This window comes from Schistocerca cancellata, chromosome 7 (genome assembly GCF_023864275.1).
Source record: "Schistocerca cancellata isolate TAMUIC-IGC-003103 chromosome 7, iqSchCanc2.1, whole genome shotgun sequence".
Taxonomy (NCBI): Eukaryota; Metazoa; Arthropoda; class Insecta; order Orthoptera; family Acrididae; genus Schistocerca; species Schistocerca cancellata.
This window is the reverse complement of record NC_064632.1, coordinates 185,661,796-185,689,628: the sequence shown is the minus strand read 5'-3', so window position 1 is coordinate 185,689,628 and position 27,833 is coordinate 185,661,796. Positions and strand designations below refer to the sequence as shown.

The 27,833-nt window shown below is 44.6% G+C and overlaps 1 protein-coding gene across 1 annotated transcript in view; it reads left to right on the top strand.

Annotated features, from left to right (window-relative positions):
• Positions 1-27,833, top strand: part of LOC126091964 (pancreatic triacylglycerol lipase-like) — a 271,059-nt gene that overhangs the window by 224,263 nt on the left and 18,963 nt on the right. The window contains exon 6 of the mRNA XM_049907315.1: positions 15,653-15,838. Within this exon, the coding sequence (XP_049763272.1) occupies positions 15,653-15,838 (186 nt within the window). The remainder of the gene's footprint in view (positions 1-15,652; positions 15,839-27,833) is intronic.

Genomic DNA, 27,833 nt, shown 5'->3' with positions numbered 1-27,833 from the left:
AGGGAACGCGAATGTGCGACTTCGTTTTATTGGGAGAAACTTGGGAAAGTGTTGCTCATCCATAACAGAATAATTTTACGACCCATTCCTGATTACTATTTGAGAGCTTGGGATCCCCACCAAGTCGGATTAAAGGCAGACATCGAAGCGACTGAGTATCGTGCTGTTAGATTTCTTACCGGTAGGTTCGATCAGCACACAATTGTTATGGAGATGCTTCGAGAACTCCAGTGGGGATCTCTGGAGGGAAGACAACGCTCTTTTCGCAAGGCACTACTGCGGAAATTTAGAGAACCGATATTAGAGGTCGACTGTTGGCAACGTATATTTCACGTAAAGACCACGAAGATTAGATGCGAGAAATTAGGGATCGTACGGAGGGTTTTAGAAAGTTGTTTTTCCCTCGCTCTGTTTGCGAGTGGAACAGGAAAGAACAAGCCTAATAGTGTTATAAAATCCCCTCCGTTTTGCACAATACGGTGGTTTGAGGGGTAGATATGGAACGGAATGTAGCAGTAGGTCTTCAAAACATAATTATGCCTTACATGCAGGGTGACACTTACTGAACTGTACGAAAAAAACGGAAATTAGTTACAAACTACGGCGTGCACACACTTTATTCAACATTTAAACATCACTACAGATGTAGGTTATGACATGTTCGATATGCCTGCCTGTGCGCAGACGAATAGCGAAATTCTGCACGACCCCCGGAAGTGTAGGAACATCGATGCTTTCTATGACCTCTTGAATGGCTGTTTTCAGCTCAGCAATGGTTTTGGGGTTATTGCTGTACACCTTGTCTGTAATGTGGCCCCACAAAAAGAAGTCGCATGTCTTCAGATAGAGAGAATATGGCGGCCAATCGAGGCCAATGCCAGTAGCCTCTGGGTACCCCAGAGCCAGAATGCTCTCCTCAGAGTGCTCCTCCGGGACATCAGACACTCTCCTGCTTCGATGGGGTCGAGCTCCGTCTTGCATGAAGCACATACTGTCGAAATCACGGTCACGTCGAATAATGGGTATAAAATCATCTTCCAATACCTCCACGTACCGTTCGATAGCCGCTGTGCTATCAAGGAATATCGTACTGATTGTTACGTGGCTGGACTTTGCGCACCACATAGTCACCCGTTGAGGGTGAACAGACTTCTCGATCGCAAAATGCGGATTCTCAGTCCCCCGTATGCGCCAATTTTGCATATTGACGAACACATCAGGATGAAAGTGGGCTTCGTCGCTAAACCAAACCATACAATACATACTAATTCCGACCGAGCGAGGTGGCGCAGTGGTAGCACACTGGACTCGCATTCGGGAGGACGACGGTTCAATCCCGCGTCCGGCCATCCTGGTTTAGGTTTTCCGTGATTTCCATAAATCGCTCCAGGAAAATGCTGGAATGGTTCCCTTCAAAGGACACGGCCGACTTCCTTTCCCATCCTTCCCTAATCCGATGAGACCGATGACCTCGCTGTTTGGTCTCTTCCCCCAAAACAACCCAACCCATACTAATTCCCAACGTGCCCCGTTCCCTGCTATGCAGTTTGGACGTCATAACGCAAACCTTTCAGAAATTATGACGATGTTATTTCGTATAGTTCAATAATTGTCACCCTGTACATTCACTATAAACAGAATAAATACAGCACCTAAGACCTTGCAGTCTGGGAGTATGAATATCACAGCCGCATATGTTTTCTTAGGCTACTGCCCCACGTGCGTTTTTCACAGCGGGATGCTGAGACAGCAAAAAACGTGGCAAGAATTCCTGCATGTGGGACAGCCAAACAGAGCGGGAAAAGCTGCCGGGTATTGGCGTCCGGTTCCCAAGTGTAGGTGCCGAGTACAACCACGGTATTTATTACAATGACAATGACGTGACGTGTGTCATATTACGGTTGCCGAGCGGGGTCACTGTGCGGTCTAAGGCGCCTTTCCACGGTTCACGCGGCTCACCCCCCCCCCCTCCCCCCCCCCCACACACACACACAAACTGGCCAGTCGCCTCAGACATGGGTGTGTGTGTTGTCCTTACCGTAAGTTAGATTAAGCAGTGCGTAAGCCTAGGGACCGATGACCTCAGCAGTTTGGCCCCACAGGACCTTACCACGATACTGCGGTTACAAACTGACAATTGATGTGACAGAATCGGCAGTATCTTACTTAGATCCCACACTACTTTCCGTTGAGAATTGTTCTGTCATTGCAGTTTACTTAGATCACGATGGAAAGATAAGGAGGGTGGCATCAAAAACACTATGTAATTAAAAGTATCCGGACACACCAAAAACATACGTTTTTCGTATTAGGTGCATTGTGCTGCCACCTGATGTCAGGCACTCCATATCAGCGACATCGGTATTCATCAGACATCGTGAGAGAGCACAATGGGGCGCTCCACGGAACTTACGGACTTCGAACATGGTCGGGTGATTGGGTGTCACTTGTGTCATACGTCTGTACGCGAGATTTCCACACTCCTCAACATCCCTAGGTCCACTGTTTCCGATGTGATAGTGAAGTGGAAATGCGAAGGGACACGTACAGCACAAAATCGTACAGGCCGACCTTGTCTGTAGACAGACGGAGACCGCCGACAGTTGAAGATTTTGGAATGTTTGGGGGAAGAGACCAAACAGCGAGGTCATCGGTCTCGTCGGATTAGGGAAGGATGGGGAAGGAAGTCGGCCGTGCCCTTTCAAAGGAACCATCCCGGCATTTGACTGGAGCGATTTAGGGAAATCACGGGAAACCTAAATCTGGAAGGCCGGACGCGGGATTGAACCGTCGTCCTCCCGAATGCGAGTCCAGTGTGCCAACTACTGCGCCACCTCGCTCGGTGACAGTTGAAGAGGGTCATAAAGTGTAATAGGCAGATATCTATCCAGATCATCACACAGGAATTCCAAACTGCATCAGGATCCACTGCAAGTATTATGACAGTTAGCCGGGAGGTGAGAAAAACTTGGATTTCATGGTCGAGCGGCTGCTCATAAGCCACACATCACGCCAGTAAACACCAAACAACGCCTCTCTTGGTGTAAGGAGTGTAAACATTGGACAATTGAACAGTGGAAAAACGTTTTGTGGAGTGACGAATCACGGTACACAATGTGGCGATCTGATGGCAGGGTGTGGGTGTGGCGAATGCTCTGACGTCATCTGTCAGCGTGTGTAGTGCCAACAGTAAAATTCGGAGGCGGTGGGTGTTATAGTGTGGTCGTGTTTTTCATGGAGAGGGCTTGCACTCCTTTTTGTTTTGCGTGGCACTATCCCCGCACAGGCCTATATTGATGTTTTAAGCATTTTCTTGCTTCCCACTGTTGAAGAGCAATTTGGGGATGGCGATTGCATCTTTCAACACGATCGAGCACCTGTTCATAATGCACGGCCTGTTGTGGAGTGATTATACGACAATAACAACCCTCTAATGGACTGGCCTGCACAGCGTCCTGACCTGAATCCTATAGAACACCTCTGGGATGTTTTGGAACGCTGGCTTAGTGCCAGGTGTCACCGACGGACATCGATACCTGTCCTCAGTGCAGCACTCCGTGAAGAATGGGCTGCCATTCCCCAAGAAACCTGCCAGCACCTGATTGTACGTATGCCTGCGAGAGTGGAAGCTGTCATCAAGTCTAAGGGTGGGCCAATACCATACTGAATTCCAGCATTACCGACGGAGGGCGTCATTTTCAGCCAGGTGTCCGTATACTTTTGACCACATAGTGTATAAGTGTATTGGACTGTGCTGGCGGATGTACTGATCTCTCTAAATAGCACTGTACCAACTGTGAAACTTGCACTTGAAAATAAAGTTTGTCTGTTTGTCTCAATTTCTTCTTCACTGGAATCTAGGATGGTAAAAAATTTCATCAAGATTTCTATTCTAGGACGGTCGTCGTACATTATTTTTAATTACACTGATTATTTCCTGTTCTAATGGTCCTGGAGCACGTGTAAAGTATCTTTTTCTTGACTGTTTTGGGGACGTTGAAACAGGTCGAGTCATAGGTAGAGCTCAAACATTTGGCGACGATGCAGTTACGTCAACTACTGAACTGACTGCGTACTGCTTCCTGTTGGCTTCCAAACATTTTCTACACTGCAGCGAACAAAAGTAATGGAACATTCAACATAAATTTTTAATTTATCTCAATAAATTACTCTGTCGATTGAAAACATGACTGGAGATATTGGGTGCCACAGCTTCATCTTCATACTTCTGTTTTTATGCTCAGGATACCTTATGTCATAAAAATATGGATATTTTTGGAAGTTCAGAATGAGCACGCTATCGGAGTACTCGGTTTTGCGCGCGTCGCGAAACCGCGCCTTAGTTAGGAACGAGCGACAGACTGAACGCCGGGAGCAAAATTGCTAGTGTGTCCACTCAGGCAGCTGGAATTCCAGTGCAGTGTGCGACCTCGCAAACGCGCCGCGCCTGTGCAGCAGCTACGCTTATTCCGGCACTGTGTGGCCGTCCTCACGCAGAAGCTGCATTTCTATTTTTCTGCCGTGTTCTTTCCATCTCGTATCCCACTGGAAAAAAGTGCCGCAGCCTTAGGGACGGCGCTCTCAGAAATAAAGATAAAAGATTAGGTTTTAACGTCCCATCGACAACGAGGTCATTAAAGACTGAGCACATGGCTTGGTAGTGGAAGGATGGGTAAGAAGTCTGCAGTATCCTTTCCAAAAGAATCGTACTGCCATTTGCCTCAAGCATTAGGTCGAAGCTAAATGAATTCGAAGGCGGGTAAAATTGTTGGTGCTCGTATGGTGAGTGTTTCCATAAACAAGGTAATCAAAGTGTTTGGTGTTTCAAGAGGAACCGTACCGACAATTTATGTCGCATACTGAAAAAGCTGAAAGACATCATCCACTAGGTTCCAACGCAGATGAAAGTGTGTGTTGAGTGATCGTGACAGATGGTCACTGAGGAGGGCTTTGACGAAAAATAAGAGGACGACAGATGCAAAGGTCACTCGAGAGCTAAATGTAACACACGTGAACCCTGTCGGCATCTAAACAACACGAAGAGAGCAGCATAAGCAGGGAATTGTAGGGCTAGCTGGAATACCGAAACACTTATCAGTGACTCAGATGCCTGTAATGGAAAATCTTTATGTCGAAGCCATAAACTCATTTGGCCAGTTGAGTCTTGTTTCACGCTGTTTCTTCTTCTGGATGACATTACGCCCCAAGTGCGAATCATGGGCGGGGTTCCGTGATGATTTGAGCAGCCATATCGTGGTATTAGTCTGCAAAATCCTTTTCCTACCAAGGATTATGCGACAATTTTGGCTGATCAGGTCCATTCCGTGGTACAATGTTTGTTCGCCAGTGACGACAGGGCCCCTGTTCACGCGGATCGTAACGTCCAGGACTGATTTTGTGAGTATGGGGATGAGCCTTTATGGTCTACTTTGCATACAAGAGAGTGTGATGCTGTCCACCTCCATTATCGTTACGTGAATTCGACACTATTTTTCAGGTAGAATATACGAGGGGTGTTTTTTAAGTAAGTACCATTTTGAAATTAAAAAAAGACGCGCTAAGATATCTACATAATTTTACTTTTACATGAAAGCCTGTACCTTAATCTACTTTTCTACATAATTTCCGTCAATATTGGGGCACTTGTCATAACGTTGTACCAGTTTTTGAATACCCTCCTCATAGATGTCTGCCACCTGACTGCGTCACCACTGTTTTGACTTCGTCATCGTCTTGAAGACGCTGACCGCCCAGGTGTTTCTTCAAGTGCAGGAACAGATGGTAGTCACCGGGTGCAAGATTGAGGCTGTATGGAGGATGATCTAGAGTTATCCATAGAAAAGATCTGATGAGATCTTTGGTTTCATTCACCACATGTGGACGGGTATTGTCTTGCAGCAAAACGATGCCCTTGCTCAACTTGCCACATCTTTTGTTCTGAATTGAACGGCGCAGATTGTGCAATGTCTTATAGTAGGCTGCTGCATTGATTGTCTCATTACGAGGCAGAAATTCCACAAGCAATACTCCTTTTCTGTCCCAAAAAACTGTGTACATGGTTTTCCAGGCGGAAATTGTTTGCTTAAACTTCACTTTTCTGGGTGAATCTGAATGCCGCCATTCCATGGACTGCTGCTTTGATTCTGGTGTGAGGTAGGCCACCCACATTTCATCGTCCGTAACAATTTGGCTTAAGAAATCATCACCGTCGTCGTGGTACTGCTCAAGGAAAGTCAATGCACTGTCTAAACATTTGGTTTTTTACACATCCGTCAACATTTTCGGTACCCAACGTGCGCACAATTTTCGGTAATTCAAGTGCTCGGTCACAGTGCCATACAAAACATTATGAGAAACATTAGGAAAATCATCCCACAAGGAGGAAATCGTAATTCGTCTGTTTTTCTCACCTTATTGTCCACTTCCTACACCAAAGTTTCATTAAAGACTGAAGGATGCCCACTCCGTTGTTCATCATGCACATTTGTGCGGCCATCTTTAAATGCTCTCACCCACTTTCTTACCATTCCATCACTCATAATGTTTTCTCCATAAACTGCACAGATCTCACGATGAATATCTATCACTTTTAGGCCTTTAGCACTAAGAAATCGTATAACAGCCCATACTTCACAGTCGACAGGATTTACGATTATCGGAGGCATCTTAAACACTCAGTACACAACGTAAACAAGGAAGAATCAGACTGTAATGGCGTCAGTTGGTAGACAACAGATGTAGGTACCCAGTGCGCATGCGCAGAACGCCGACCGCAGCGCTGCGGCCGCGGTGTGGCAAAATGGTACTTACTTAAAAAACACGCCTCGTATAAATTCATTTGAAAACTATAGCGGACCTATAGCTATCCATTCCGAGACGACTGGAAGCTGTTTTGAGTGCCAATGGGTTCCCTACACCGTATTGTGTGTCCGCCGCTCGTGGTCTCGCGGTAGCGTTCTCGCTTCCCGAGCACGGGGTCCCGGGTTCGGGGTCAGGGATTTTCACCTGCCTCGAGATGACTGGGTGTTTGTGTTGTCCTCATCATTTCATCATCATCCAGAAAAGTGGCGAAATTGGACTGAGCAAAGATTGGGTAATCGTACGGGCGCTGATAACCACGCAGTTGAGCGCCCCACAAACCAAACATCGCATCACCGTATTGTGCATAGTAATGTGTTCTGTTTTTCGTGTTTCCATACTTTTGTCCACTCTCTGTACATTTCCTTGAGATTTTTCCTGCCTTGTACTTTTCCTGGAACCAGTGCTATGTGATAACCTCAGGTCGCTCACGATAGCTTTTAGATATTTTACGGTAGTTTCTGTTTCTATTTATTTACCGCCAAAAGCGCAGGGGACAGCAACGGATCTTTTCGCTTATATGCGCCCATCACGCTACATTTATTTAGCTTTGTGGTCAGCTGCTAGTCCTTGCGCCAATCACTGATCGTTCGCAAGACTTTCTGCATTTCGCTACGGAATTCTGGTGTTAACAACAGACAACAGTATGTTCAAATGGTTCAAATGGCTGTGAGCACTATGGGACTTAACATCTTAGGTCATCAGTCCCCTAGAACTTAGAACTACTTAAACCTAACTAACCTAAGGAAATCACACACATCCATGCCCGAGGCAGGATTCGAACCTGCGACCGTAGCAGTCCCGCGGTTCCGGACTGAGGCGCCTAGAACCGCACAGCCACCGCGGCCGGCGACAACAGTATGTCTTCGCTGTATCAGTCACTCATATATGTTGGGAATTTAATCCACTACAATCCATAGGCGCAAATTCTGGTGATCAGGAAGCTTACACCACTGCTTCCCCACCCCTTGCTGAACAAATATTGGGGCTGAAAATTTGTTCCTCCACGATGACTTGAACTGGCTGCTTCGAAGTTGAGTGCCACAGCATGGGTGTGCGCTACCGACTTCGGCTAGATTTTTTGTAACACATTTATTACACTTTTTGCTATTTGAACATGTATATCATATATTTTTTAACTGAGGCACAAAAAGAAGTAGAAAATTTACGTATTACACAAAATAGAAATGAAAAAATTCTTATTGCAGAAAGATTTTCAGCTGAATACTGTAAATATTTTTTCATAAAGTGAAATACTTTCATTGATAATACCAAAAGGCATTTGTATTCAAATGCCTTGCAGCATTTCCACCTGTGCACTAACATGCACCCTTGCTGACGGGGTCCGTCATTCACCACGGTATTTTCTTTTAACACACACACAATTTTTTTCTCTTTGCCGTAAACGGTGTAACATTATGAAAACATATAATACAGTTCTCATAAAAGATCTATAGTGCGAGTCCGGAGGAAAAGTACAAGCTTTGAGGGCTGATAGTGTTGGTGATGTTGAACAAAAAACTTCAAATGAACATATGCCCTTTTATTTACCGTAGCCACATACAGCTGTTCGAAAATCACAGGCGTCAGTCGCATGTCCTTCTACTCCAGAACTCACATGCGAATACAATCGAAGCGACATTAGACCACTTACTGCTGCCTTCACTAATCATTTCATTGCACACTTCACAAAGGAGGAGTTTCCCGTTCATATTTTACATGCGTGTGTTCAAGTTACAGATCGTACGATGAGCTCAGATCAGCAACACAGCAACTGTTTACAAAAGTTGCAAAATGCAGTGGAGTTATTAGTGGACGTTTTGAACATATTTTGTGAGAAAATTCATCTAATTAAACAGAACATTAGATCACAATCTTTCATTTACAATCACCTGCATTTGTTCTGTTACCCATTGTTTTCATTAGTTACCTCGGAAGCTGGTACGAACAGGTCACATGTGCAAATGACGTTTTGTTTTCAAAATCACTAGTGCTATCACCCCTCAAAACATGTACCTTTCCACCTGACTCACCCTGTAGGTGGTAGCAGTTTAGCGGATAACGTTTCTCCTGAGGCTTTTGACCAACTGGCACTCCATGGAATGGCGTTTAGCCATTCTTTTTAAATCCTGCTCTTCATCACAATTTCTGTACCCGTTGCCTGAAACTGTTTAAGTTTACTAGCAACGGCTTAGGGCAGCTTTTCCCAACTTGTTTTCTGAAGTACGAGGCCGTACTGGAAACCAATGCGAATTTTTTATATGAAAACACTTACAGCTTATTAAATAAAACAGACGTTATTAACATTGTACATTTGTGTTCTTTAAGTCTACATAATTATTTCTCAACATAGTCACCCTGGCGACGATCATATTTCTCCCAATGGGAGATCAGTTTGTTGAAACCGTCACTGGTTGGTTGGTTGATTTGGGGTAGGAACCAATAGCGAGGTCATCGGGTCCATCGGATCGAGAAAGAAAGGGGAAGGAAGTCGGTCGTACCCTTTCAAAGGAACCATCCCGGCATTTTTCTGAAGCGATTTAGGGAAATCACGGAAAACCTAAATCAGGATGGCCGCACGCGGGTCTGAACCGTCGCCCTCCCGATTGCGAGTCCAGTGTGCTAACTACACTCTCACTGTAGAGTGTTTGATTGTGTTGATGGAGCTGCAACTTCACCTCTGCTTTCACCGCTGTATTACTATCAAAGTGAAATCCTCGAAGGTAATTTTGGAAACATGAAAATCGGAGGGGGAAGTCGGGATGGTATGAAGGATGATCGATGACGGTGAACCCAAGCCGTCGGATTGTTACAAATGTCGCAGTGTCCTTGTGTGGTCTAACATCGTCATGATGAAGGTGAGGGCGCTCCTTATGTAGACGAACACCTCAAATTCGAAACTCGATTACAGCTCGCTGTTCCTCATGTACCGACATAATTACATTAAATAGCGCCTTTTTACACTCTGCAGTTCGGAGCCTTCTAAAGATAGAGGGCTGCAAATATGTAGACATGAAAAATAAAGATGCAGAATCTTAATAACGCTTGTTTTATTTTAAAAAGCTTTAAGAGTTTTCGCGTAAAAAATTCGGTGGCATTACTTTTCAGCGCACCCTCGTATTTATAGTCATCGTGAAACGCTTGAAACCCAGTCCTTTGGAATCCTGAACAGTTCTTCCAGACAGACTTTTCTGTAAGTCCATCCAATCTGGGTACACCATTCTTTGCAATGGAACCGATAACTGTTTGCTTAACAATATTTTCAGTCTCAATGCGCTGCAGGATCCAGTTAAGTACACGCAGATTTCCACCCAAATCAAGATACAGGACTTTGTCCCACTGTTTCTGCTAGCTGGCAGGAAGTAACTTCGCTAATGTAGCACCTTTAAGTGCAACCTATGGAGACGGGTATTTGTTCCATAATGTGTAGTGTTGTCATATATCCGTAGTTTAATTTTTTCTTTTCTCTTTGTAAATTAAAGTTCAGGAGACCCTGTGTTTTATTTGTGACTGTGTTGTTTCCATCATCAAGAGATATAATTTTTCTCCGTGTCTTCAAGAGTGGTTGCAAAGTCACCGATGGATACATGAACAGTATTCATTAAAATATGTAACCCTAACGAGCTCGCATGTTAACCACAATGGGAGTTCAATAAGTAATGCAAAACAACCTTTTTTTATGAAAGCATGTTGACGTCATTCAGGATCCCAATACACCATACTATTCCCCACTCTTTAGGCTACAAATCTCCGTTTAACGCGACAGCCTTGCGCCACCTTTCTGGGAGAGCCTGTATGCTCGCACCTTACTGAGATATTGCATTTCCAAACCGCCACATCTCGTCACATAAAACACTGATTTGAGTAATGAAAGAAGCCAAGAGCCATTTATTTGTCAGTGCATAATATTTAACTACGCATTGTAATGATGTATTTTGACGATTTACAAGGAGAAATGAATCCAGCGCCACTGATGCCCCTAGGAAACTATAGACTAATTCAACGCGCATGTAAAAACGTCGATATTAAAGACAGACTCTGAAGACATTTAAATATTACAAAAACACAAGCGCGCAAACCATCGTCCACTGCCGGACAATATCACTCTCTTTTTATCTCCTGTATAATACGGACGCGCCATTACATAGACATCATTTAAGATTTGTAATTTGTTTAAATCTATTGATAAATACTGTTATTTTGTTGCGTGTAGGACTAGTATGTGTGAAATATCCAGAGTGGTTAATGAATGGACATTTCTACGTGATTTCTAAACTTTTCAAACCACTCAAGCTCTGTCATTGTTATTGACGTAAGTGTTAACTTGTTATATGTACGTCTCAATTCGTAATAATAGTGTCAAATACTCTAAATTTGTGTTTGCTTAATCATTTACTTTCTATGTGTCAAGTTTTTTACAGAGTCATCCGTGTCCGACGTGTCATTGTGCGGACAGAACAGCCGAGGCCGACGTTAACATACTACTTATATTCCCTCCCATGTAATATTCGTCAAACTCAGTTTTAAGCTGGCCCTTAGGTACATTTCCAGTGCGAGTGACTTCCGGGAATTTCTTAGCAAACTTCTCTAATCGCACACCGCTCGCACTGTTCCACAATGGTACGCGGCACTTTCTAAACGGGAAAGGGAGCCACGCAAATATATGTTGCTTCCCCTTCTCAATCTGATGCTTAAATAATAATAATAATATTTCCTTACATCAGATACCGCTCTACTGGTCCACGTCGAAGCCAATTTCTGGCTGCACCAGTAACCTGTCCATTGTCCACGAAGTGCTCCCCCACGGAATACATCCTTCATTAGGCCAAACAGGGATGAGGAAGAACAGTCCAACGAAGCTTCGTGAGCTTCTCTCCATGCGTTGTCACGGAGAAGGAGTTAATTTGCATTTTTGTGGAAACAAACATGCTGAAGTCATTTCTTCAATTTACTGAGGGTACCACAGTACACTTCAGAGTTAATCGTAGCCGCAAGAGGGAGGACGTCAAAGAGAAGAGGCCTTCCAAAGTCCCACCGTCGCCATGACTTCACCGGTTGAGGGTGCGGCTTTGACCTTCTTTTCGGAGGAAAGGTGGTGTGGCGTCAGTCCTTGGATTGCCGTTTTGCTTCCGGTTTGGAGTGACGAACTCATGTTTCGTCATCTCCGATGATTTTCGACAAAAAATTGTAACGATCAGCTTCGTAACACGCAAACAGTTCCGGACAGATGGTCCTTCATTGCTCTTTATTGGCTTCTCTTAGGCAACGAGAAACCGAGCGACTACACACATTTGAGTACACCAACTTGGGGACCAGGGTGTCAGCACTACCACCAGAGACGTCCTGTCGTGCAGAGAGGTGTTTGACTGTGATTCCTCGATCACCCCGAACTAGAATGTCCACACGTTCTGCCAGGAGACGCAGCTGCGTGCAGCCTTGTGGCATGCGGGAGTTCGGACAGCTTCGCGCCACCTTGTTTCGATGAAGACAGACGCGTCGCCCAGTGGCTCACCGTGCTTTCGTTCTCTGCCAGGTCTCCGTAGACATTTTGCAAGCTCCTACGAATATCTGCAACGCTCTGGTTTTCCATCAAAGTAACTCAATGACAGCTCTCTACTTGGAATGCACCTCTGTTACAGACGCCATTTTACAGTCTGCGTACAACGGTGCCGCCTGTCTGAACTTCATGAAACTATAGGGGACGAAGTGGGAATATTTCAAGGTGTAACACCATTATCGATTATGAGTAGTTAATGTAACGTAATTAAGTATATGTAATATGAAGTGTTTATGCTGTATGAGTTAAGATGCTTGAATTGCTGAAGGGAAATGGAACTTTATGATGTATTGTAAGTAGGCTGTTTATGTTTTCTTATTGGCAACGTTACGTAGCGCTCTATATGAAAATCACTGGCTGTGCAGTGTGCAGTCTGTGGGTAGTTTGCATTGTTGTCTGCCATTGTAGTGTTGGGCAGCGGCAGCTGGATGTGAACAGCGCGTAGCGTTGCGCAGTTAGAGGTGAGCCGCCAGCAGTGGTGGATGTGTGGAAGGAAATGGCGGAGTTTTGAAATTACATATATTATGACTTTTGATGATATTAAGGTAAATACAGTGTTTGTTCTCTATTACAATCTTTCATTTGCTAACTATCCCTATCAGTAGTTAGTGCCTTCCGTAGTTTGAATCTTTTATTTAGCTGGCAGTAGTGGCGCTCGCTGTATTGCAGTAGTTCCAGTAACGAAGATTTTTGTGAGGTAAGTGATTTGTGAAAGGTATAGGTTAATGTTAGTCAGGGCCATTCTTTTGTAGGGATTTTTGAAAGTCAGATTGCGTTGCGCTAAATAATATTGTGTGTCAGGTTAAGCACAGTCGTGGATAAATTATTCAAAGGGGACGTTTCAGTATAATTTGTTTAACTTAACAGTGTGCTTAAATAATGAAACTTTATTAAATATGTATGGTTGGAAGAACAAAATTGTATGTAAAGAACTAGTTAATACGTAGGGAGTTGTTTTGTAAGGAAAGAAAAGGCGTAGGGAAACCTCTCCATTATGGAAGGGGCTCGGCGCGCAAGAAAAGGTGTAAGTGGCGGTCTGGTGATTCCAGCTGTAAAATGGTGCTCTCGCATTTGGAATTGCTCTAAAAATGATTAACTCACCGCCAAGAAGAGATGAAACAGAGCATTAAGCCGCCAGACAAGAGACCAGATAGCTGCCACGTGCTTGCCACCACTATTGCGCCACTGCTTTAACAACTGTGGAGAACAGATATGTATACCAGTATGAACCAGTGCGCTTGTGTGTGTTTGTTGCAATAATAATTCAAGTGCTGCAAAATTTGTGTTTGATCATTGAAATTGTCCACTTCATGATACCAAATAGGGTCCTATCCTAAAAGTGCTAAAGACCGAGTATCCTATTTGTGAAGAACTAATAATTTGTTTTTAATTTAAATGTGTCTAACTTTTAGTGCTAAAGATCATAAATGTGGTTAGTTAAAATCACTTGCTTCACAGGTGGTGTTATGAGGCACTTAATTTTGATCCTGTTCAAAATTTAACTTGAATCTGGATTTATTTCCAAAGCTTAATAAGAATGTTGCTAGTGTAAATTGTTTTAAAGTACTGAGGGCTAAATAATCTTAAGTGGGGTTGTAGTTCAGTATTTATGTGATGCAAGTTGTTTCATAAATGTGAACAGAGTTACTAAAAAAGGAAGGGACAGTTTAAGGGCCCCCATTTTAACCTTTACTAGAAGGAGAAAAGTCAATTTGAATCTGGTTTTGCTAACGAAATCTGAAACATTACTACATTGGAGTGAATATGAAATGTGTTGTTTCAGCGTCATATTATTGCATTAGTGATGGAGATATATATATATATATATATATATATATATATATATATATATATGTGTGTGTGTGTGTGTGTGTGTGTGTGTGTGTGTGTGTGTGTGTTAGTTAAGTTTGAACTCTTGTCAGGTGGCACTTAGTCTCGTGTTGTCTTTGGGACATTTTTTGTGCTGAATTAGTTAAAGGTTAAGGTGATGACTGTAGTTAACAGGGGTAAAGTCTCTTTTTACATTTCTGTGACTGCTAACCTATGCTGTTGATAACTACTGCTAACCACTGTGTAATTCGTCTGGGCATTATAGGTGTTCATTGCACTTTACTAAGAAAGAATTAATGAAAGTTCCTTTTGCAATAGTATATATAAATCCATTGAGAATAATGTATGCACATTATTACGCCTAATTAGGCTGGTGACCGTTTTTTGTTTCATTTACGTAAATTTTCTCTTCCTTCTTTATTTTCTAAACTATAGTCTTTCTGCCGCTTGGTCTGAGGCGCCTTGTCACGGTCCGAGCAGCTCCTCCCGTTGGAGGTCCGAGTCCTCCCTCGCACATGGGTGTGTGTCTGGTCCATAGCGTCAGTTAGTTTGTTACATTAAGTAGTGCGTAAGCTTAGCGACCGATGACCTGAGCAGTTTGATCCCGAAGCTCTTACCACAAATTAAATTAATTAATTATAGTCTTTCTGATTTCTACTAATTGCCACCCTTACGAAATTCACGTTCGATTCCCTCTATCGGCCGGCCAGAGTGGCCGTGCGGTTCTAGGCACTAGTTTGGCACCGCGAGACCGCTACGGTCGCAGGTTCGAATCCTGCCTCGGGCATGGATGTGTGTGATGTCCTTAGGTTAGTTAGATTTAATTAGTTCTAAGTTCTAGGCGACTAATGGCCTCAGAAGTTAAGTCGCATAGTGCTCAGAGCCATTTGAACCACTTTTTTCCCTCTATCCGTTAGGTTAATGCATGGTCAAACTTTTTAAAATTCCTCGCAGAGGGTAACGCTTACCATATGTTAAAGTCATATTTGGCATTTGACATTCCGCGGTTGCGTTATACTTGACCTTCCTGTGACAGTGCTAAAAGTTCGGTTAATAGGAAACAGGTAACGCGGTGAGCCAGTAGCGTTATAAACGCCACTCTTAATTTTAGATCCAATAAATGTTACGTAAAAAATTGGGGTCCGTACTAACTTCCACACGCCCCCCCCCCCTTCAAAATATTATTGTTATCCATTGTCACATACTCTTGTAATTCTTAGTAATTTTAGTGTCATTTGTCATAGTAACCAGTATTTACTTAATAAATGATGGAATGGGACCATCACAGCAAAAGTTCAGACTCGGATAAGCCTCTACCGTTTTTCGTTCGGTATTTGCTAACGCAAGATGCAACTGAGGTGATGTCTATGTGTGGCCTTGACGGGAGCCGCTTCGTACGCTATGCAGGGCTGGACCCGGCGCTGCCGTTCTTCGCGACGCTCAAGTCCTCCTGGAAGCTGGACCCCAGCGACGCCGACTTCGTGGACGCCATCCACACCAACGCCGGCGTCTTCGGCAAGATCGAGCCGTCGGGCCACGCAGACTTCTACGTCAACGGCGGCACACATCAGCCCGCATGCCGAGAAGCGCGCAGTGAGTCAGTCCCTCCTCTCTCTACTAGCCACGCTTGCATTGTAGCTGCAGCCTCTCTAGAGTTCATCCGCTCTGCAGTAACGTATCAACACGTCGCACATTTCTATTGTAAAGCTGTTGCTACACTACCCTACAACTTTTGGCTACAACAAAACTTGATAAGCCATCTGCCGTAGCTGAACAAGGACCTTAACAGAGGGAGAAAGCACATGTAAAATTTCGGAGCAAGTAGCTCATATGTGTCTCTTTCGATTTTTATTCGTTTTTTATTTCATGGTTTAAATCACAAGAGAAAAAAATAGGCATTTCGTCAAGTTAATCAATCGTTTAATGCACCAACAATAGTCGTTCGCTAACAAACCTCCCCCCATGAACCATGGACCTTGCCGTTGGTGGGGAGGCTCGCGTGCCTCAACGATACAGATGGCTGTACCGTAGGTGCAACCACAACGGAGGGGTATCTGTTGCGAGGCCAGACAAACGTGTGGTTCCTAACGACGGGCAACAGTATTTCAGGAGTTGCAAGGGCAACAGTCTGAATGATTGACTGATCTGGCCTTGTAACACTAATCGAAATGGCCTTGCTGTGCTGGTACTGCGAATGGCTGAAAGCAAGGGGAAACTGCAGCCGTAATTTTTCCCGAGGGCATGCAGCTTTACTGTATGGTTCAATGATGATGGCGTCCTCTTGGGTAAAATATTCCGGAGGTAAAATAGTCCCCCATTCGGATCTCCAGGCGGGGACTACTCAAGAGGGCGTCGTTATCAGGAGAAAGAAAACTGGCGTTCTACGGATCGGAGCGTGGAATGTCAGCTGCCTTAATCAGGCAGGTACGTTAAAAAAATTTAAAAAGTGAAATGGATAGGTTAAAGTTAGATATAGTGGGAATTAGTGAAGTTCGGTGGCAGGAGGAACAAGACTTTTGGTCAGGTGAATACAGGGTTATAAATACAAAATCAAATACGGGTAATGCAGTAGTAGGTTTAATAATGAATAAAAAAATAGGAGTGCGGGTAAGCTACTACAAACAGCATAGTGAACGCATTATTGTGGCCAAAATAGACACGAAGCCCACGCCTACTACAGTAGTAAAAGTTTATATGCCAACTAGCTCTGCAGATGATGAAGGAATTGATGAAATGTATGATGAGGTAAAAGAAATGATTCAGGTAGTGAAGGGAGATGAAAATTTAATAGTCATGGGTGACTGGAATTCGAGAGTAGGAAAAGGGAGAGAAGGAAACATAGTAGGTGAATATGGATTGGGGCTAAGAAATGAAAGAGGAAGTCGTCTGGTAGAATTTTGCACAGAGCATAACTTAATCATAGCTAGCACTTGGTTTAAGAATCATGATAGAAGGTTGTATACATGGAAGAACCCTGGAGATACTAAAAGGTATCAGACAGATTATATAATGGTAAGACAGAGATTTAGGAACCAGGTTTTAAATTGTAAGACATTTCCAGGGGCAGATGTGGACTCTGATCACAACCTATTGGTTATGAACTGAAGATTAAAACTGAAGAAACTGCAAAAAGGTGGAAATTTAAGGAGATGGGACCTGGATAAACTGAAAGAACCAGAGGTTGTACAGAGTTTCAGGGAGACCATAAGGGAACAATTGACAGGAATGGGGGAAAGAAATACAGTAGAAGAAGAATGGGTAGCTTTGAGGGATGAAGTAGTGAAGGCAGCAGAGGATCAAGTAGGTAAAAAGACGAGGGCTAGTAGAAATCCTTGGGTAACAGGAGAAATATTGAATTTAATTGATGAAAGGAGAAAATAAAAAAATGCAGTAAATGAAGCAGGCAAAAAGTAATACAAACGTCTCAAAAATGATATCGACAAGAAGTACAAAATAGCTAAGCAGGGATGGTTAGAGGACAAATGTAAGGATGTAGAGGCTTATCTCAGTAGGTGTAAGATAGATACTGCCTACAGGAAAATTAAAGAGATAGGTGGAAGGTGTACATAGAGGGTTTATACGAGGGCGATGTACTTGAGGACAATATTATGAAAATGGAAGAGAATGTAGATGAAGACGAAATGGGAGATACGATACTGCGTGAGGAGTTTGACAGAGCACTGAAGGACCTGAGTCGAAACAAGGCCCCGGGAGTAGACAACATTCCATTAGAACTACTGACGGCCTTGGGAAAGCCAGTCCTGACAAAACTCTACCATCTGGTGAGCAAGATGTATGAGACAGGCGAAATACCCTCAGACTTCAAGAAGGATATAATAATTCCAATTCCAAAGAAAGCAGGTGTTGACAGATGTGAAAATTACCGAACTATCAGTTGCAAAATACTAACACGAATTCTTTACAGACGAATGGAAGAACTGGTAGAAGCCGACCTCGGGGAAGATCAGTTTGGATTCCGAGGAAATATTGGAACACGTGAGGCAATACTGACCTTACGACTTATCTTAGAAGAAAGATTAAGGAAAGGCAAACCTACGTTTCTAGCATTTGTAGACTTAGAGAAAGCTTTTGACAATGTTACTGGAATACTCTGTTTCAAACTCGAAAGGTGACAGGGTTTAAAATACAGGGAGCGAATGGGTATTTACAATTTGTACAGAAACCAGATGGCAGTTATAAGAGTCGAGGGGCATGAAAGGGAAGCAGTGCTTGGGAAGGGAGTGAGACAGGGTTATAGCCTCTCCCCGATGTTATTCAATCTGTTTACTGAGCAAGCAGTAAAGGAAACAAAAGAAAAATTCGGAATAGGTATTAAAATCCACGGAGAAAAAAGAAAAACTTTGAGGTTCGCCGATGACATTGTAATTCTGTCAGAGACAGCAAAGGACTTGGATGAGCAGTTAAACGGAATGGACAGTGTCTTGAAAGGAGGATATAAGATGAACATCAACAAAAGCAAAACAGGGTGATGGAATGCAGTCGAATTAAGTCGGGTGATGCTGAGGGAATTAGATTAGGAAATGAGACACTTAAAGTAGTAAAGGAGTTTTGCTATTTGGGGAGCAAATTAACTGATCATGGTCAAAGTAGAGAAGATATAAAATGTAGACTGGCAATGACAAGGAAAGCGTTTCTGAAGAAGCGAGTATAGATTTAAGTGTCAGGAAGTTGTTTCTGAAAGTATTTGTATGGAGTGTAGCCATGTATGGAAGTGAAACGTGGACGATAAATAGTTTGGACAAGAAGAGAATAGAAGCTTTCGAAATGTGGTGCTACAGAAGAATGCTGAAGATTAGATGGGTAGATCACGAAACTAATGAGGAGGTATTGAATAGAATTGGGGAGAGGAGGAGTTGTGGCACAACTTGAGTAGAAGAAGGGACCGGTTGGTAGGACATGTTCTGAGGCGTCAAGGGATCACAAATTTAGTATTGGAGGGCAGCGTGGAGGGTAAAAATCGTAGACGGAGACCAAGAGATGAATTGACTAAGCAGATTCAGAAGGATGTAGGTTGCAGTAAGTACTGGGAGATGAAGAAGCTTGCACAGGATAGAGTAGCATGGAAAGCTGCATCAAACCAGTCTCAGGACTGAAGAACACAACAACAACAACAACAAAGCCTAAATCCCCTCATACTTCCTTAATGTACTTTGTCCTCGCTTAGAAGCTCACGAGAATGCAACAGAACAGTTTAAAAAGTTCACTGTGACCGTATTAATTCTCTCTCAGCATTTTAGCCGAGCATGATAGTGGATGCTTCTGTAAAAATTGTGCGCGTGCAGTTCAGATCCGTGCTGTAGATTTTTCGTGAAAAAGTCTGGATGAAATCGTAACAAGTGTTTCGTACGAATACGAGGGTTGGAACTTTAATAGTGGCAACTGTTTATTTACAGCTCGCATAAAATACACTCCTGGAAATGGAAAAAAGAACACATTGACACCGGTGTGTCAGACCCACCATACTTGCTCCGGACACTGCGAGAGGGCTGTACAAACAATGATCACACGCACGGCACAGCGGACACACCAGGAACCGCGGTGTTGGCCGTCGAATGGCGCTAGCTGCGCAGCATTTGTGCACCGCCGCCGTCAGTGTCAGCCAGTTTGCCATGGCATACGGAGCTCCATCGCAGTCTTTAACACTGGTAGCATGCCGCGACAGCGTAGACGTGAACCGTATGTGCAGTTGACGGACTTTGAGCGAGGGCGTATAGTGGGCATGCGGGAGGCCGGGTGGACGTACCGCCGAATTGCTCAACACGTGGGGCGTGAGGTCTCCACAGTACATCGATGTTGTCGCCAGTGGTCGGCGGAAGGTGCACGTGCCCGTCGACCTGGGACCGGACCGCAGCGACGCACGGATGCACGCCAAGACCGTAGGATCCTACGCAGTGCTGTAGGGGACCGCGCCGCCACTTCCCAGCAAATTAGGGACACTGTTGCTCCTGGGGTATCAGCGAGGACCATTCGCAACCATCTCCATGAAGCTGGGCTACGGTCCCGCACACCGTTAGGCCGTCTTCCGCTCACGCCCCAACATCGTGCAGCCCGCCTCCAGTGGTGTCGCGACAGGCGTGAATGGAGGGACGAATGGAGACGTGTCGTCTTCAGCGATGAGAGTCGCTTCTGCCTTGGTGCCAATGATGGTCGTATGCGTGTTTGGCGCCGTGCAGGTGAGCGCCACAATCAGGACTGCATACGACCGAGGCACACAGGGCCAACACCCGGCATCATGGTGTGGGGAGCGATCTCCTACACTGGCCGTACACCACTGGTGATCGTCGAGGGGACACTGAATAGTGCACGGTACATCCAAACCGTCATCGAACCCATCGTTCTACCATTCCTAGACCGGCAAGGGAACTTGCTGTTCCAACAGGACAATGCACGTCCGCATGTATCCCGTGCCACCCAACGTGCTCTAGAAGGTGTAAGTCAACTACCCTGGCCAGCAAGATCTCCGGATCTGTCCCCCATTGAGCATGTTTGGGACTGGATGAAGCGTCGTCTCACGCGGTCTGCACGTCCAGCACGAACGCTGGTCCAACTGAGGCGCCAGGTGGAAATGGCATGGCAAGCCGTTCCACAGGACTACATCCAGCATCTCTACGATCGTCTCCATGGGAGAATAGCAGCCTGCATTGCTGCGAAAGGTGGATATACACTGTACTAGTGCCGACATTGTGCATGCTCTGTTGCCTGTGTCTATGTGCCTGTGGTTCTGTCAGTGTGATCATGTGATGTATCTGACCCCAGGAATGTGTCAATAAAGTTTCCCTTTCCTGGGACAATGAATTCACGGTGTTCTTATTTCAATTTCCAGGTGTGTAGATACGTGTTTCAAAGTTTTAATGACCATCAAATTAGTCACCAGCATTTTGTATAACCCGTTGCCAGCATTGTGAAAGTCGTATGATACTCTTAGCAGTGCCAGTTGTGTTGACAGTTCGAGCGGTGCGGTCTATTGCCCGACGAATTTGTAGCAGTTCTGAATCGAATGCCGTAAAGTGTTTCCTTCAGTTTAGAAATCGTGTTGTATTTAAGAGGGCTTAAGTCAGGGGAGTGCAGTAAGTGGCACAGCACTTAGCAGCCCCAGCAGTCAAACAATCAGTAACAGCTTGCACTGTACGTGCTTGAACATTGTCCTGCAAAATTATGGTCAGGTCCTGCAGAAAGTGTCATCACTTCTGTCTCTATGCTGTCCATTTTTGGAACACAACCTACGACCAGCTTAGAGACAGAAGTGATGACCATCATTTTGCAGGACCATGCTCAAGCGCGTACAGTGCAAACTGTTACTGATTTGTTTGACAGATGGTGCTGCTAAGTGCCAGAAGATGATGGGCACGAAACTCATTGAAACGTTGCGACAAGATGACGCCCCAATCGGCTGATAACCCGAGAAGAATTCATCAGTGGAATACGCCGAGAAAGACTGCAGTCGCGTATGTTTTAAATCTGTTTCAATCTTTTTATAAAAAAAACACCATAACATTGTTTTACCTACTTGTTTTAACGACGTTTGATGAAAGATTGTGGAATTTCTTCTGTAACATTTAAAATAAAATAAAAGTTTACTTCCGAAAATTTATGTCTGACAGTGCACTATTCATTTTAGAGACGTATTGTCAACATGAAGACACTCGAAACACCACCCAAATAAGAATAAAACGGTGTTTTTTCTACTGTGGGTCAAAAATGACCCACATAGTACTACAAGCGGTACGGCGAGCCGCGCAGGATTAGCCGAGCGGTCTCGGGCGCTGCAGTCGTGGACTGTGCGGCTGATCGCAGCGGAGGTTCGAGTCCTCCCTCGGGCATGGGTGTGTGGTTTGTCCTTAGAATAATTTAGGTTAAGTAGTGTGTAAACTTAGGGACTGATGACCTTAGCAGTTAAGTTCCATAAGATTTCACACACATTTGAACATTTGGTACGGCGGAGTCCAGTACTCCTACTGTTAATACAATGGTTACACAGCTTAGCAGAACGGTTACAGAATAGATAAATCACAAGTCTGTACTGTCGCTGGCCGCTGTATGCCCGATTGACGAGCTAAGAAATCGTTTTGCGCCGTATTTTCATTTTCTTTACGATTGCTTCTCGACGCTACCTTAGCTCTCGCATTCGCCCGGCACTGAACATTTTAGGCTTCATAGATTGCTTTCAACGCAAGCTTTCCTCTGACTTGAGTTTTGTTTAATTGTGAACATATGTATTCTCGTATCAGAAACATACATATTATAAACACAATTATGACTAGATTACTTTTGCCCAAACTTGACCACTTCCAATGTATTTTCTGCCGCTTGATATTCATCTTGTGTGCAAGAGGCTGGACACAGCCGGCATTGAATCATATGATGAACAGTCTGATTTTTTTCCACAGTCACACTAAATATCATCTTGATCGGTGTAACCCATCTTGCCAAATATCTTTGGTCTCCAGATCTCAGTCTGTTAAGGGACTTCCAAGTCGTCCATTTCTCATCACAGCTTGGAAGCAGAGTTTCTGAAACTGTTTTCCAGCCATGGAGAATGTAAATCGTAGCTGCCCATAGTCGCAATCTAGCTTTTTCAGCCGTTGTTTCAAGTGCCGTCGACGTTCTAAGGAAACTCCTTGACTTCCGACGCTGCGGTTTGCAGTTCGCAACCCACACAGAGGAAGCGTTCTCTTCTGCTCAATTACCTTTTTTTCTCATTCGCGGCTATTTCTCTTCGAACAGGAGCTGATGATATTCCCTGCGAGGTGGTAAAGCTGTCCGACTGGAGTGGATTAAAGTAGCCTGTTATGACTCTGCATGTGTGACTGAGAGCTATGCCCACCTGTCTGGAGTGTTTTGAAGTGTACCAAAGAGGATATGCTTGCTCTATCACAGAGTGGCATAGTGGCATAGCAGAGATTCGTAGAGTTTCAGGTTGTCTACCGCACTGTGATCCAGCCCGTTTCCATAAGAGAATGTTCCTGGTGGAAACCTCTGCCCTGCAGTTCATACACTGCTTCTTAAAAGCAAGAACTGTATCTAGTTTCACTTCCAGATTTTTGGGATCTAGCCGGCCGCTGTGACCGAGCGGTTCTAGGCGCCTCAGTCCGGAACCCCACAGCCGCTACGGTGGCAGGTTCGAATCCTGCCTCGGGCGTGGATGTGTGTGATATCCTTAGGTTAGTTAGGTTTAAGTAGTTCTAAGTCTAGGGGACTGATGACCTCAGATGTTAGGTCCCTTAGTGTGTAGCGCCATTGGAACCATTGTTTGGGATCCGACAGTGTTACATTTCAACACCTGATCATACTATCTTTAATTTGGACTAGCTTTCCCGTTTCTCAAATGAAAAGCACACATTGTGCCTTTGTGGGATTTGGTTGAAGTTGGTTTGTGTTGTAGTATTTGGAAAGTTGTTAAAGGCATTCATGAGGGTGTTATCCACTGATTCAAAATCTGTGCTCTGGGTGGCTAGAACAAGGCCACTGGTATACAAGAAGCTACTGCTGTTGGGTGCTAAGGGTGAGTCATTTGTGTACACATCGAACAGAATTGTAGCCAGCACACTCCCTGCTGGAGGCCGATTTTCTGCAGTCTCCATCGGCTGCGGTGATCTTAGATATCGGTGAAGAATCTGCGAGTGATGATGAGCCTAGTTAGGCTAAAATCCTCAGCCAGGCTGTAGACCTTGGCTAGAAGTAACTGGTCATATGCGGCTGATAAGTCGACAAGTACCTCTCCTGTCACCTTACGAGCTTCAAATCCATCATCTGTAAACTGTGTGACATTTAGCTGCTGTCCATAGCTTTTGCCACGTCAAAATACAGATTGATGAAGTAAGAGGTCAATTACAGGTGATAGACGATATAAAATCGACCTTTCCAGCAATTTGTAAAGTTGACACAGTAGTGCAACTGGTCTAAAATACTGTGTATTATTTCCATTATTTTAGCAAAGCAATCTCTCAGCTCATCCACCAAGTCTCTAGGATTTGGCTTCTGCTCATACAGTCAAATGAGATGATGTTTTTCTTTACTTTGTAATTTTCAATTTAATACAGATTTTACTTATAGTCTGGAAAATATTTTTATTGTCCCACTGTGGTTCTAGTAGTGCTCTGTTAGCTAATTACAGTGACACCTGAATCAATGTTCCAGCTAAGCACAGTTCCACGCTACACCAGTTTATAACTTTACACAGAGACAATTTATCAATCACGCACATGTGCCTGCGCTGGTACGATGACATAACAGACAAAACAAATAATGTGCCACAAACACGTAGAGATGTGATCCACCGCTCGTGGCCTCAACCGCTCTTTTATTCTTTATTAGTCTTGTAATTATTAGCAACCAAGAGATCACCAGTGTGTGTGTGTGTGTGTGTGTGTGTGTGTGTGTGTGTGTGTGTGTGTGGTGTTATGATACAATGTGTGTATAGTGTGTGCAGTGACTTATAGTGAGATACGAATGAACAATGTGGCATTACATTATTTAATAAGTTACTTGTAAAAAAAAGTACTGTATACCAGGAGTGAATCTAATGATTATCTCTAACTAGAAGTCTGTAAATATATCTAAAAACAAAGATGATGTGACTTACCAAATGAAAGTGCTGGCAGGTCGACAGACACACAAACGAACACAAACATACACACAAAATTCAAGCTTTCGCAACAAACTGTTGCCTCATCAGGAAAGAGGGAAGGAGAGGGAAAGACGAAAGGATGTGGGTTTTAAGGGAGAGGGTAAGGAGTCATTCCAGTCCCGGGAGCGGAAAGACTGACCTTAGGGGGAAAAAAGGACGGGTACACACTCGCACACACACACATATCCATCCACACATATACAGACACAAGCAGACATATTTAAAGACAAAGAGTTTGGGCAGAGATGTCAGTCGAGGCAGAAGTGCAGACGCAAAGATGTTGTTGAATGACAGGTGAGGTATGAGTGGCGGCAACTTGAAATTAGCGGAGATTGAGACCTGGTGGATAACGGGAAGAGAGGATATATTGAAGAGCAAGTTCCCATCTCCGGAGTTCGGATAGGTTGGTATTAGTAGGAAGTATCCAGATAACCCGGACGGTGTAACACTGCGCCAAGATGTGCTGGTCGTGCACCAAGGCATGTTTAGCCACAGGGTGATCCTCATTACCAACAAACACTGTCTGCCTGTGTCCATTCATGCGAATGGACAGTTTGTTGCTGGTCATTCCCACATAGAATGCATCACAGTGTAGGCAGGTCAGTTGGTAGATCACGTGGGTGCTTTCACACGTGGCTCTGCCTTTGATTGTGTACACCTTCCGGGTTACAGGACTGGAGTAGGTGGTGGTGGGAGGGTGCATGGGACAGGTTTTACACCGGGGGCGGTTACAAGGGTAGGAGCCAGAGGGTAGGGAAGGTGGTTTGGGGATTTCATAGGGATGAACTAAGAGGTTACGAAGGTTAGGTGGACGGCGGAAAGACACTCTTGGTGGAGTGGGGAGGATTTCATGAAGGATGGATCTCATTTCAGGGCAGGATTTGAGGAAGTCGTATCCCTGCTGGAGAGCCACATTCAGAATCTGATCCAGTCCCGGAAAGTATCCTGTCACAAGTGGGGCACTTTTGTGGTTCTTCTGTGGGAGGTTCTGGGTTTGAGAGGATGAGGAAGTGGCTCTGGTTATTTGCTTCTGTACCAGGTCGGGAGGGTAGTTGCGGGATGCGAAAGCTGTTGTCAGGTTGTTGGTGTAATGCTTCAGGGATTCCGGACTGGAGCAGATTCGTTTGCCACGAAGACCTAGGCTGTAGGGAAGGGACCGTTTGATGTGGAATGGGTGGCAGCTGTCGTAATGGAGGTACTGTTGCTTGTTGGTGGGTTTGATGTGGACAGACGTGTGAAGCTGGCCATTGGACAGGTGAAGGTCAACATCAAGGAAAGTGGCATGGGATTTGGAGTAGGACCAGGTGAATCTGATGGAACCAAAGGAGTTGAGGTTGGAGAGGAAATTCTGGAGTTCTTCTTCACTGTGAGTCCAGATCATGAAGATGTCATCAATAAATCTGTACCAAACTTTGGGTTGGCAGGCCTGGGTAACCAAGAAGGCTTCCTCTAAGCGGCCCATGAATAGGTTGGCGTACGAGGGGGCCATCCTGGTACCCATGGCTGTTCCCTTTAATTGTTGGTATGTCTGGTTTTCAAAAGTGAAGAAGTTGTGGGTCAGGATGAAGCTGGCTAAGGTAATGAGGAAAGAGGTTTTAGGTAGGGTGGCAGGTGATCGGCGTGAAAGGAAGTGCTCCATCGCAGCGAGGCCCTGGACGTGCGGGATATTTGTGTATAAGGAAGTGGCATCAATGGTGACAAGGATGGTTTCTGCGGGTAACGGACTGGGTAAGGATTCCAGGCGTTCGAGAAAGTGGTTGGTGTCTTTGATGAAGGATGGGAGACTGCATGTAATGGGTTGAAGGTGTTGATCCACGTAGGCAGAGATACGTTCTGTGGGGGCTTGGTAACCAGCTACAATGGGGCGGCCGGGATGATTGGGTTTGTGAATTTTAGGAAGAAGGTAGAAGGTAGGGGTGCGGGGTGTCGGTGGGGTCAGGAGGTTGATGGAGTCAGGTGAAAGGTTTTGTAGGGGGCCTAAGGTTCTGAGGATTCCTTGAAGCTCTGCCTGGACATCAGGAATGGGATTACCTTGGCAAACTTTGTATGTTGTCTGAAAGCTGACGCAGTCCCTCAGCCACATACTCCCGACGATCAAGTACCACGGTCGTGGAACCCTTGTCCGCCGGAAGAATGACGATGGACCGGTCAGCCTTCAGATCACGGATAGCCTGGGCTTCAGCAGTGGTGATGTTTGGAGTAGGATTAAGGTTTTTTAAGAAGGATTGAGAGGCAAGGCTGGAAGTCAGAAATTCCTGGAAGGTTTGGAGAGGGTGATTTTGAGGAAGAGGAGGTGGGTCCCGCTGTGACGGAGGACGGAACTGTTCCAGGCAGGGTTCAATTTGGATGTGTCTTGGGGAGTTGGATCATTAGGGGTAGGATTAGGATCATTTTTCTTCGTGGCAAAGTGATACTTCCAGCAGAGAGTACGAGTGTAGGACAGTAAATCTTTGACGAGGGCTGTTTGGTTGAATCTGGGAGTGGGGCTGAAGGTGAGGCCTTTGGATAGGACAGAGGTTTCGGATTGGGAGAGTCTGTAAATATATGTGTATACGAATTAGCTTATTTTAAATTGGTCTAATTCTGTAAATACTTTGACATGACCTATATCCTTTTAAAAAGATATCTACGGATGAATAAAGCTACTACTGCTACTACTATTACTACTAATTTAGTTCTGACAGAATTTTGTCACACAATAAAGTTCGACTAATGAGCGGATAGATGTTTTCACGACAAAACAAGTGTTTGAATCATTTGACTTTCCTCAAATCACGCATCCATAAACGTGTTGAAGGACGACAACCGCTATACTAAGACACCACACTCAAATTCTGCAGGATGGTGGTCCAACTCCTTTGTCAACCATCCAGATTTAGGTTGTCCGTGATTTCCCAGAATCCTTAATGTGAATGCTCCATCTCTAATGATATCACTGTC